Source organism: Jaculus jaculus, chromosome 2 (assembly GCF_020740685.1).
Source record: "Jaculus jaculus isolate mJacJac1 chromosome 2, mJacJac1.mat.Y.cur, whole genome shotgun sequence".
NCBI classification, from domain to species: domain Eukaryota; kingdom Metazoa; phylum Chordata; class Mammalia; order Rodentia; family Dipodidae; genus Jaculus; species Jaculus jaculus.
Window position 1 is genome coordinate 67,730,068 of NC_059103.1, and position 13,184 is coordinate 67,743,251.

The following is a 13,184-nucleotide window of genomic DNA, read 5'->3' on the forward strand; positions in this document are numbered from 1 at the left end:
AAAGATTTTTCAGGAAAGCCGAGTGTGGTGGCACACGCCTTTAATCCCAGCACTCAGGAGGCAAAGGTAGGAGGATGAGTTTGAGGTCACCCTGAGGCTACATAGTTAATTCCAGGTCAGCCTATGAGGGCGGGTGGGGGGGGGGAGGATTTTCCAGGAATAATAATCCTAGCATTTGAAAGGCCAAGGCAAAGGGATTATGAATTTGAAGCCAGCCTGAGTTGCAAGCCAAGTCCCTATCTTAAATCAATGAAAAGCCTATCTCAGAGATACTTGCACTTAGGTAAGCCTGGGGGAGTATGTGCTTCAGCAGACTGAGGGGTTTCCCAACAACTAAACACACTGGAGTGGAAAGGAAGGTAGGTTATTTAAGGAAATATTTCCTTCTTCCCAGCATCAGGTCACCATCTTGGGGAGTGTGCTTGCTAGTGGACTCATGACCTCCCTTTATGCAACAAGTGCTCATTTCAACTTCAAGTACAGACCATGCTTTGCGAAGACACTTTACTTGGAGCACAGAAATAAACTGTCCCAGCCCTTGATATGTTATTGCAATGATGGGGAGGCCAACCCTGGGGAAACCATATGTCGCATGGCCCTTGACTACCTCTGTTGTGTCCATCTCAGTTACCACTAGCTAAATGTGGCCATTTAATTAAATTCGAGCTAGTTAAAATTAATCGACAAAGAAAATTCAGTTCCTTGGTCATTCCAGCCACATTTTCTGTATCCAGAAGCCTCCTGGGGCTTGGGGCCCAGGACTGGACAGCACAGGTGGAGGAGACATACACTGTCATTGACGGGCTAGTGGACAGCACTAACCTTCAACAGTAAACACTTTTTTCTCTTTCCTTTACAGATCAGTGAAATTGTTGGCTATGAAATAAAACCCACAGAAACAACTTGTCTCTTGAACATGCTGGAATTTGGATTTGGCAAATTTGTTGAAAAGTAAGGGTCATCCCTCCCTTCTGAAAGGGTTTGGGCTAAATACATATAAGTTCCCATAGTGACAGGATTGGTCTCCTTCTGATTCAGAATGACAACTTAACAACCCCCCCACACCAGTTTACTACTACTGGCAAAGGTTTGTTTTGCTGATGTAGAGCTGGTGATGAGTTAGGACTACAAAATTGTCAGAGATTTTATTTTAAGGAGGAATTTGTTTAAATAGTTGAACTTGAAATTCAGCCTAGAGCTTATGTCTTGGGGCAAAACCACTCAGCATTCCTGAGTCTCAGTTTCTTCTACTTTATTTTATTTTTTTAATTTATTTTATTTATTTGAGAGTGACAGACACAGAGAGAAAGACAGATAGAGGGAGAGAGAGAGAATGGGCGCGCCAGGGCTTCCAGCCTCTGCAAACGAACTCCAGACGCGTGCACCCCCTTGTGCATCTGGCTAACGTGGGACCTGGGGAACCGAGCCTCGAACCGGGGTCCTTAGGCTTCACAGGCAAGCGCTTAACCGCTAAGCCATCTCTCCAGCCCAGTTTCTTCTACTTTAAACAAACACAATGACTTAGGAGTGGCCCTATGAGCTCTGAATCTCCATGAAACACACCCCAGTAAAAGTCTGTTCATTTGTTTTCTCCCTTTCCTCAAGTGCCCTTGGGATATATGCCTAAGAATTAGTTCTATCTGAAAGTAATGTTTGATCTGAATTGCTATTTTTAGAATCCAAGATGTTCAGGGTCTCATTTGCTCTTCCACACTTCCTTCAAGGCTACACATGGGGCAATTTTGTGTTGCAACAACTAGCTACTGTGTTAGATGTTGGAACAGATATAGTGGGATGTGTTATTCTCTTAGTGTGGCATCTCATCACAGTGGATTAATTAGAAATGCACACTCTTGGGCCCACTTAATATGCTAATCAAAGTGTTAGAGTGAGCCCTGCCATCTGGGTTCTACTGAGTCCTTGAGTTCAGTGTTGAATACAGCAGACTCTAACCACATGTCACTATTAAGCCCTTGAAATGCAGCTAGTCTGAGTTCAGTAACAGGAAGTTTCAAATATCAACTGGATTGCAATGACTTAGAAAGAAAGAGAATGAAAAATAGCTCATATTGGATATTTATTATTAGAAATGATAATATTTAGGACATAATGAGTTAAATAAACTGTTATTAAATATGATCATATTTAGTAGTTAGAAATGATAATATTTAGGATATAATGAGTTAAATAAAATAAACATTAATTTCACCTGGCTTTTACTTTTCTATTAATGAGATTACTAGACACTTTAAAATTATATCTGTGTCTCATATTGCATTTCTAATACACAGTAGTGTTCCAGGCAATACTAGTGCTCTCTAGAGTCTGAGAACTCCTTCCTGTGGCTGGCCAGGTTCAATATAGGGTGCTGCTGGAGAATTCTGATGCCTCCAGTACACCATTACTGTAAGAAGCAGTCCCAGAGACATGCACATGCTTGTAAGCGTGGGTCACAGTTAGTCCTTGGTTCCTGAGGTTCCACATCTATGGATTCAAGGAAATATTCATGAAAAAAGTTGTATCTGAACTGAACATGTATAGACATTTTATTCTTTTCACTATCACCTAAGATATGTACTTCAACAACTATTTACTTAGCATTTACATTGTTTGAGATATTATATGTAGATATTCTATTAGTCTAGGGAGGAGTTAGAGTATGAAGGAGAGACTGTCATGGTAGAACATGACTGTGATCCCAGAACTCAAGAAGCTAAGGAAGGAGGATTGTGGGTTCAGGACCAGCCTAAGCTATATAGGGAGATCCTGTCTCCAAAGACAGATGGATGGGAGTGAGGGAAAGAGGAAGAAAGCCAGTAAAGGAAGGAGGCTAAATGTTATTTGCATATCAGTTGTTGGTGTCATTTAATGAGTTAGAATACAGCATGCCTTATGAAGAACTAGCAGGTATTTTCTCTCTTTCTCTTTCTTTCTCTCTCGCTACATCTGTCCCTCTCTGTCTCTCTCCCAAATAAATAAATAAAAATTTAAAAAATAATGGTAACAACAATAGAAGCTAGGCAGTTAGTCATTGTGAGAATTACAGGGTATTTTATGATTCCTTTTCACATTCTGTTACTATAGCAAAATACGTTGGACTGGGTAATTTATAAACAGAAATGTATTAATCACAGTTCTGGAGTTCAAAGCACAGCAGGTTGTGTCTGGTGACCCATATGGATGGCATCTTACTGCTACACATTTATATGGTAAAAGAGACAAGGGAGTCTCTTTTATGAGCACAATTATCCCATTCATGACTTAACTACTTTCCAAAGGCCTCTCCTCTTAAGATATAGTATTGGTTTTCAATATATGAATTGTGAGAGGAGCACAAAATTCAGGCTATAACAGACTAGTAACTTGAGCCAATTTCATGTCTAGGTTCTTAGAATTACCTATTACTCAGTACCATATTCTGTCTATGCCATTCACACCTTAGTTAATCTAACGAAGCTTTATTAAGGCCCTTAGACAATGAGCATTCTGGCATGTTAGAGGAGCCCAGTACTTGGTAAATTCTATAGACCCCTATTTAGCCTCGTGTGGCCAGCTGTACTATAAGTCATAACCTAGTGTTGTTCATAAAGCACAGTGCAAGCATTTTGTTCAGATGTAGGCAGATGGGGACCTGCAGTCTGCAAGAGACTTGGTCATGGCCCCACAGTCACTGAGCAGAACTTTGTTTCCAAATTCTTTGGCCATGCTTTATTTTAGGACCCAGATATCTATGTGAAAACAGGAAAGGAGAATGAGCTTCCCTTTTTCTCTATCTTTCTGTGGAATAAAGGGGAATTTAGATAGGTTAACACAGAGTATCAGGAAAACAGCAGTTATTTTTTTGAAGAAAAAATAAAGACTGGAATATAGAGCAAAATCCATCATAGAAATTAGTACAGCTTCAAACTCTAAATATGAATCAGTTTGTGGACAAATAAACAGTAAATAAAGAGGGAAGCAAATCTTTCTATAGTGACCTTAAATGGTAGTTCTTAAGCTGGTGGCAACTCTCCACTTCCAGGTGACATTTTTAGTTGTCACAGTTTGCAAGGTGTAGGAATGGATTGGGGAAGTCTGCTGTTGGCACCTTGTAGGGAAGCCAGTGATAGTGTTGAACATCCTACTATGCCCTGAATGGCCTCCCATGACAAAGAAGTCTCCAGTGTTACAGCAGAAAAGGTGTCACACCCTTCCTCCATGGCCTCTTCTGTCATACAGGTCACATCTAACACCCCCACCACAAGGTAGGATTAAAAAAAAAAGCACAGCAAATATATTTAATGAAAGTTACATGGCATGGGAAATTATAGAGATGAAGAGCCAGATTCCCAGGGAAAATAATTTTCTGTTTATATTTTGTGAAGAATGGACAACTGTATATAAATGTGTTTGGACAAAAGCATCCGAGCTAATGGAAATAGGCTAATACAGGGACAGTCAGGAGGGCCTGTCTTCTCAGACTGTGCTTGTTTTCTTTTTGTAGAATTTCCTGTGTGTGTGTATGTACCTGTTGATGTGTGTGTACATGTGTCTGCAGGCATATGTGCACGTGGGTGTGGAGGCCAGAGGTCAACATCAGTTATCCTTCTCAATCACTCTCCAGATTATATTTTGAGACAGGGTCTCTTTTTGAACCTGGAGCTGCCTACCCAGCAAGCCCTATCCTAAGTTTGCCTCTCCAGCTCTGGTTTGGCAGATATGTTCTACCGTGTCTGGATTTTACATGGGTACTGGGAAATCTGAACTTAGGTTCTCATGCTTGTGCACCAAGAATTTTACTGACTGTGCCATCTTTCCAATACCCAGTGAATTGCTTTATGGTGACCTCAGGTGTTTTATTAAAGCTTGTAACTTGGGTCTCCAGGTACCTGGCTACAGAAGGTGCCACTGGGGGTATATTTGAATTCTAGCCCTGTGATGATTTGATTCAGGTGTCCCCCATAAACTTAAATATTCTGAGTGCTAGGTTCCCAGCCAATGGAGATTTGGGAACTAAAGCCTCCTGGAGCTAATGTATTGTTGGGGGCAGGCTTATGGGTGTTATAGCCGGCTTCCTCTTGTCAGAGTTTGGCACATTCTCTTGTTGCTATTGTCCACCTTATGTTGGCCAGGGGGTGATGTCCACCCTCTGCTCATGCCATCGTTTTCCCTGTCATTGTGGAGCTTCCCCTTGAGCCTGTAAGCTAAAATAAACCTCTTTTTCCCACAAGCTGCTCTTGGTCAGGTGATTTCTGCCAGCAATGTGAACCTGACTGTAATAAGCCCTAAGGTGTAAGAGAGGCTTGAGCTCTGCCTGGTTCCTACTTGCTGCTTGTTTGTGCTCATTGCTTTTGGTTTTTGCTAGCATTTTGGTTATTTCTCTGCTTGGATCTATGGAAGCAGCTTATTTCTCCAACTATGGTACTTTTCCTGGATCTGTAAGCTTGAAATAAATCCCTTCCTCTAAACTGCACCTGACTTGGATGTTCACCCCAGTGACGTGGAACTGACTACAACAGACATTTGGTACAAGGAGTGGAGTGTTGATGCATGATAAATCTGACCATGTGTATTTTGGTCTTTTGGAACTTTTGGTCTAGAGGAATGCACATGGACTTGGTACTTATAACTGAAAATGCCTTCCAAGCCAAGTTTTATGGGCTATTTTGGTGAGAGTTTGAAAATGAGAAATGAAGAGAGAATTGCATTTGGAAGCTTTGCTTATGAATTATCAAAGGGGAAGGAAAGACTACAGAGAATTTAGTTGAAGCTGGGCTACTGGCATAAAGACTGGCTGCATTCTACTGCCAATACCCAGAGAGTTTGGTCAAGGTTGAATTTGAAAGGCTGATGAAGATATAAGATGTAAAGTTAGAAAAATTCATACAAGATTAAAGTTACAGGCACATAGACTGCTAAAGCTGCTATATGGAGCAGATTACCACCACTTATTACTTTATATTGAGACAATGGAAGGATGCCTGAGGTGATTTCGCCTGGGGAAAGACTAAATGGTAAAAACGCAAACTCTTTGAAAGGAAGAAACCTGCTCTTCAAGGTTGCAGTTTATTTCCTCCCTGAACTAACAATATAGTTGTGTCTTTATACAACTGGTATTGATTTTGGAAACATGAATAATATATGGAAGTGGGTCATAAAGTACATGTTTCCAGGAGCTGCTGCTGAGGTACAGCATATGAAACAGGGTATGATGTTCTTGATAGAACAGTGAGGCTGTTATAGGGTAGACCATGGTTTGCAGTGGAAACCTGAAGATGTTTTGAATCGACCAGAAAATGCTGTCATGGAGCACTGTTAACTCAGGATGGAAGTTTTCCCCAGCTACTCAGACTAGCTGAAGGGATGGAAATTGGAAATCCAGAGACTGTCATCACTGGTTATAGATATTAGATTTGAAGTGCAGATGTTTGATGTTTATCTGATGGTTATTGATTTTGTACTGGTCAAGTCTCTCTTTGTTATGCCTTATAACATATATAGAAATATTTACTCTGTGTTATTATATGTTAGAAGTATATAACATGTTTTTACATGATTTTACAGGATTCACCATTAAGAGAGTCTTGAGTCTCAGATGAGACTTGGGACTTTGGAACAATCTTAAAATTGGTAAAGACTATGGAACCTTTAAAGTGGATCTAAATATAACTTACCATATGAGATGGTCAGGGATCTATTGATGGCCAGGGGAATAATATGGTGGTATCAATGTATGCCCCCACATAGTCTCAGGTGTTTTATTGAAGCTTGTAACTTGAGTCCCTAGCCTCTTGGCTAGGGGAGGTGACACTAGGGGTGGATCTGAATTCCAGCCCTAAGGTGCAAAAGAGGTTTGAGATCTGTCTGGTTCCTAATTGCTGCTAGTTTGTGCTTGTTGGTTTTGTTTTTTGCTGGCATTTTTGTTGTTCTTCTCTGCTTGGATCTGTTACTGCAGCTTCTTTATCCATGGAACTTCTCCTGGATCTGTAAGCTTGAAATAAATTTCTTCCTCCTCTAACCTATGCCTTGTTTGGATGTTCATCCCAGAAATGTGGAAGTGACTACAATAGGAAGGTAGGAATTTGGAGAGACTTCATTTCTGAGGTTCCTTTGGTTCATTGTCCTTGGTGTGGTTATGCACTGTACACTGGGGTACCATTTCTGACCCTCACCGTCTGCCTGTGCTAATATGTTAGAGTCACCATTACAAAGTACCACAGACTAAATGGGTTAAGCCACAGAAATTTATTTTCTCATAATTGTGGAGCCTTGAAGTTCAAGACTAAGTTGGTAGAGCTGGTGTACTTTGAGGCATTTCTTTTTTTTTTTTTAATTTAATTTATTAGTTTTCATTTCAGTGAATACAGGCAGTTTGGTACCATTATTTAGGCTCATCTGTGATCTACCCCCTCCTATTAGACCCTCCTTGTTAATGAAAATGGGTCGTGCATTGTGGAGATAGCCCCCAGTTATTAGTATGATAAATGTCTCTGCAAATCATGACCCAACATGTAACTCTGACATTCTTTCCGCCCCCTCTTCCGCAAGATTTCTCTGAGCCATGTTGGGTTCATTTTTGGTCTGCTTCAGTGCTGAGGTGTTGGGGACCTCTGAGGCTTTGGCTCTCTGATTTGGTAGGAGTTGATTTTTCTCTGCGTTGATCTCCTTCCCCTTTGAGGCATTTCTTGATGGCTTGTAAGTAGCTGTTTTTGTCCTTATGTTTCCATGTGGTCTTTCTTCTGTGTCTGTCCTAATTTCTTATAAGAACACAAATCATGCTAGATCAAGGTCATCTTTTGTGACCTCATTTTAATTTAATTGCCACATTAAAGACCCTTTTTAAGTACAGTCCTATTACAAGGAACTGGAGACTTAGAACTTTATTTAGCATGAATTGGGGGGGGGTTATCAATATTGGAACTTTGGAGTGTCTTGGAGAGTGATGGATCTTTTCTTGGAGTTAGGTTTCTAGACATTCAAAGCTTTCAGAGTTCATAAATGAAATCTATACACTTGAGGAAAAAGTTTAGAATGATTTTTATTAATGACAATATAGAGATTAAAAGGTGGGAAGAGGAGATAGCTACTGTCCAAAAGGCAGATAGGTGATGCTAGAAGTAGGAAAACCCACCTAGAGACCCAGATAGTGGTCTTTTATGAGAGTTGACTAGATTGGGTGGGGAGTAGCTGAACTGGTTAGTCCAGCCACAATGCCAGGTATCTTCTAGGTACCAGGTTTTCAGAAAAGAGTAATGCTTTTACATTCCTTAGATAAGACCTGGGCCGCTGTCATATGTTTAGGAACCTACTCACATCCTCTGTTGAGGTTTTAGGGTGCAAGAGATAAGAAAAACAACAGATTCTCCCTTATAGACCAAAAGACATTCCCTGCTTTTACTTTTGGGAGGGCTCTGTTATTGCTAAACTGCCTCAATATTCAATTCATAACAGACAGAAAAGCAAGTACTTATCAGAATTAAAATCCCTAGACACATTGAAAATCATTGGAAAAATCTTAGAGTAAACAATGATAAAATTAAAGGCGTTTTGAAATTCTCTAAGACTGAGCTGAAATCTCTCTTGGACATGTCTTCTCAACATTGTTAATGGTATTGCTGTTGTGGTCTCTCTTCAGACTGGAGCCCATTGGTGCAGCTGCCAGCAAGGAATATTCTCTGGAGAAAAATTTGGAGAAGATGAAGTCAGACTGGGCCAACATGACGTTCAACTTCGTGAAATACAGGGATACCGTGAGTCACAGTCCAGTGGGAGCTCTCTGAAAGTGGTCCCAGTTGTTATGTAGTATGTTACAGATGTGATTCATTCAGAATTGCAACAGACCTCAGGAAGAACAGCTCCTTGCATCTGGGGAGTTTCTTCCTTGTCTGCCTTCCTGGATCAATCATTTTGCTGTGAGACACCCCTGGAGTGACACATTTCATATCAGAAAGGCCCTGTGAGTTAGCGCAAGAAGCGTTCTCAACCCAAAGGAACTGAACACATTTTCTGAATTGACATACCTCAGGGGGAGCACAGGCTGGTGTACTCCTCAGTCAGAAGCATATCTGGGGAAGATAACACCTCCTATTTCTCAAATTCAGATCTGTGCAGGATTCTCCAGAGATTCCTTTAAGATGCAGGATGTGATTCATGGAGTATGTGGTATAGTCTAAACTTCCCTAGGTCTCCTAAGTTTCAAGAAACATACACCAGTTTGAAATGTAAGTGTTAAAAGCAGATGAATTTGCACAATGCATGTGGAGGTGCATTTCTATATATAATTTTAGGGTCTAGCTTCTTTTAGTGGTGAGGCTGCTCTTCAATAAACTGTGGAGGCTTCAGTCAGGGCTCACATCCTGTGCTCCATTGCTCTTGGAGCAGGGCTCCCAATGCTGGCTGTGTAAGAGAATCACCTGGATGTTTAAGAACAAATCCCAACTAATTTTTTATGCTCCCTCAGAATGTGTGGGCATCTGTATTTTTAAATCTCTACTCTTAAGTTTTCTTTTCTTATCTTCAGTGCTAGGGATTGATTCCAGGACCTTGCTCATGCTAGGAACCACAGAACTATATCCTATCTTCCATCTCCAGTTTTTGTAGGTCGGTGTAGATTGATAACCAAAGCACTGAAGGTTCTCCCTTTTCTCTGAGCTGCCTACCAGCCTCCTATATGACTTCTTTTTCCTTTTCACCTCAGTAGTCACAAAGCCTTGATTTTGCACTTACATGAGAATAGTCCATGAGCCAATGAGGAGGAGGAGAACTGGAGGCACATGGGCTCATTGCTGTTCCTTTCCCAGAAAGGCCTTCCACATGAGTCCCAGAAGCATGGTACTACTTGGTCTATAGAGGCTGTTGAGTCAAGGTAACGATCTTAGCTAGGGTTTGAGGAGCAGCTCCATTATCCTGGCTCATCTTCAGAGTTTTTGATTGAACAGCAAAATAACAGTAGAGATGCTCCTCTATTAATAGCTGGTCATGCCTCCAGGTCCAGTTTATCCCATATCTATAACTATTGGCTTGAAAGAAATGAAAACAGAGCAAGAAAGAGCAGACTTACCATAGGGAACAGAGTCTTTCAGTTTATTTGTCACAGTGGCTCAGGAAGAAAGTGTTGTCCATAGCAGCTGGTCTTACAGGTACAAGAACCTCACATAATAGTAAATAGGACACATCAAGAATCTAGAACAGTGGTTTACAAGCTGTCTTGGTTATAGGGGACTCATATCTGTGTACTCTTGTGAAAAACAAACAGCTTTGCTGGTAAAGGAGTTAGATTTAAACATAATAAGCATGTCTATCCACTAGCATATGCTTAAGAAAGCAACACATGGATTGAAATAACAAATAGTATCTATTTTATTTTAAAATAAGCACAAGAATTTCTCTGAGTTGGCTCTAATCCATGGCTCTAGGCCTTACCAGTTGAAGTGGTACTTGTTGCTAACTGAGGGAAGTGGGAAAGCAAGTGGACAGAGAAGCAGGAATATGGGGAATGGGACAGAAATCTTCCTCCAACATAGAATCTAGTTGCAGGGTAGTGATTACACTGTATTTGATTTCTCCAAGAGAAGTACACAATGTTTTGCTTTGTTCTTTCTCTCTCCCCTGTGGTTTTTTTTTTTTTTTTTGAGATAGCATCTTACTAAATAGCTCAGGTTGGCCTTGAACTCATGATGATCCTTCTGCCTCAGCCACTCTGAGTGCTCAGTTAAATAAATGTGTACCATTACACCTGCCTGGCAAAACAAACAAACAAACAAACAAAAAACAAGCTTTAAGAATGTATTTGAACCAGGTATGGTGGCAAACACCTATAATCCCAGCACTGGGGATGCTAAGGCAAGAGAATCAAAAGTTTGATCCCAGCCTGGGCTACATATCAAGACTCTGTCTTAAAATAAATGAAATGTTCTTTCCAGGAAGAAGATCTGCAAGGCATAGCTGCCTGTCCCTGGAGGGGGGGGGGGGCGCAGGGTTCTAACCTGTTAGACCTTCAGGAATCAGCATGGAAAGTGGGAGGGGAGTCACCAGCAGCTCTTGTGATTTTGATGAGCAGGCATCTTTATTTGCAGAATACAAACATCTTGTGTGCAGTTGATGACATTCAATTGCTGCTTGATGATCACGTGATAAAGACCCAAACCATGTGTGGTTCACCGTTCATCAAGCCAATAGAAACAGAATGCCGGGTAAGAGGAAATGTGGTTGCATGTCCTGTGATGTCCTGTTAGGTCTTAGTTTCTCAAAGGAGGAATAAGGTTTTCAAGCTTAATTTTAAAATAAACTTATTCTCTTCCCATTGAAAATAAAGAAATGCACACAAGACTGAGCAATAATGATCCAAGTTTATGGCATGCTGAGCTACTGTAGCCATCTGCTAAAATATAGATGAGATTTTAATATATCAAAAATATATTTGGTAAGTATTTTATGGTCTATAGTAATTTAGACTGTGATCCACATGCAGGTAAAGCCTCCTTGACTTGTTGTTTGTAAGCATAGCATAGGTCAGGGTGTGTTGTAGACAGTTTCCACAATGCTGGGATGAATTTCCAAACAGACCCAGTTTATGGGAAGAACAGGATTTTTTTCAGTTTATAAATCCAAGGGGAAGTTCCATCAATGGTAGAAGAAGCTATCTTCCTTTTACAGATCCAAGCAGAGTGAAACCACTACCAGCCAGCAAACACCAAAAACAAAACAAAACAAACAACAACAAACCAGCATGCACAAAACCTGAAGCAAGAATAACCCCACCTGAGCTCAAACTTCTCTGGAATTCAGATCCACCCCCAAACACACCTCTGGGCTGGACCCCAGGATCCATCCCCAGTGACACTTCCTCTAGCCAGGCAGCTGGATACCTAAGTTAGAAGCTTTAGTAGAGCATCTCAGTCTACAGGATGTGAAGTATATCACAGTAGACAAGCATTTAATATCATGAGTGATTCTCTGGGCTCAAGTCTCAGTGTCATAAGAGGGTAAAAGAAGTAGTTGCACAGGACAAAGGTACAGTTCCTGGAGCCACACTGTGTCAGTTTACAGTCTGGCTCTGTCCCTTCAGCAAGCTGCTTGAACTATTGTGTCTTATATGCTGCATCTGTAATGGCGAGGTTACTCATATGTAACACATAGTTTACAAAATAATAAGCTTTATAACTTCTTTTATTGTTTCCTCAGTAAACATAAGCTCCATGAAGTCTTGGACTCATTCAGAGCTGAATCCATGTTATGCAAAACAGTGACCTTAACATAAGAGATGCATAATTATTTGTTAAACAAGTGAATAGATGAATGAATGATTGCACACACCTATCCATTTGTTCATTCACTGAGTCAGTGGAACAGAGTGGCAGATTAATGACTTTGATGCCCAATGCTAAATTCACAGAAATGGGAAGAAAAGCTACTTCGAGTGCAGGAAAATTTGGATGCCTGGTTGAAATGTCAAGCAACTTGGCTGTACCTGGAACCAATCTTCAGCTCAGAGGACATTATAGCCCAGATGCCAGAAGAAGGCAAGAAATTTGCCATTGTTGATAGTTATTGGAAATCGCTCATGTCCCAAGCGGTAAGCTTGTTATCTTGCATGCCTCACCAGCAGGAGGGTGGGATGCCTGACCGACATTACTCACTGTGCACTGTGGCCATGCGCCTTGAAAAGCTATTAAGTAAATTAGACTTTTGCAAATTTGATATTCTATATCTTTGTTGTAATTTATTACAACTTCACATATGGAAATATGTGATGCAGAAGACAAAATCCTTTTGAAATCATATTTCCCTAATGGTAACAATAGCAGCTTGCATTACTTATCTATCATTTCTTTTATTTTGTGTGTGTGTGTAATGTGGTGTGCGCATGCCCTTGCAGCACCCTACATGTTCGCCTGCAGTGGGGGATGCTTGCCTGTGATGGCCGAGGGTAACATCAGGTGTCCCATTCTATTTGCTCTTCTAACCACCCTTATTTGAGTCAGAGGTCTCTTACTGAACCCAGATTTTCTATTTTTGTCCTGGATATCTGGCAATACTCAGATCTCTGTTCCCCTATTAAACTGGGTTATAGACACACATAGCCATGCCCAGATGTTTATGTGGGTTCTTGGGATTGAGCTGGAGCTGTCTCTCAGTTTTCCTCAGGTCTTCATGCTTGCATAGGAAGTGTTCTTAACTACTGAGCCGTCTTTCTAGCCCTTAGC

General features: G+C 40.9%; 1 protein-coding gene across 1 annotated transcript in view; it reads left to right on the forward strand.

Annotated features, from left to right (window-relative positions):
- Positions 1 to 13,184, forward strand: part of Dnah3 (dynein axonemal heavy chain 3) — a 205,173-nt gene that overhangs the window by 72,774 nt on the left and 119,215 nt on the right. The window contains exons 19-22 of the mRNA XM_045143809.1: positions 860 to 951; positions 8,615 to 8,729; positions 11,055 to 11,171; positions 12,374 to 12,553. Coding sequence (XP_044999744.1) covers positions 860 to 951; positions 8,615 to 8,729; positions 11,055 to 11,171; positions 12,374 to 12,553 — 504 coding nt within the window. The remainder of the gene's footprint in view (positions 1 to 859; positions 952 to 8,614; positions 8,730 to 11,054; positions 11,172 to 12,373; positions 12,554 to 13,184) is intronic.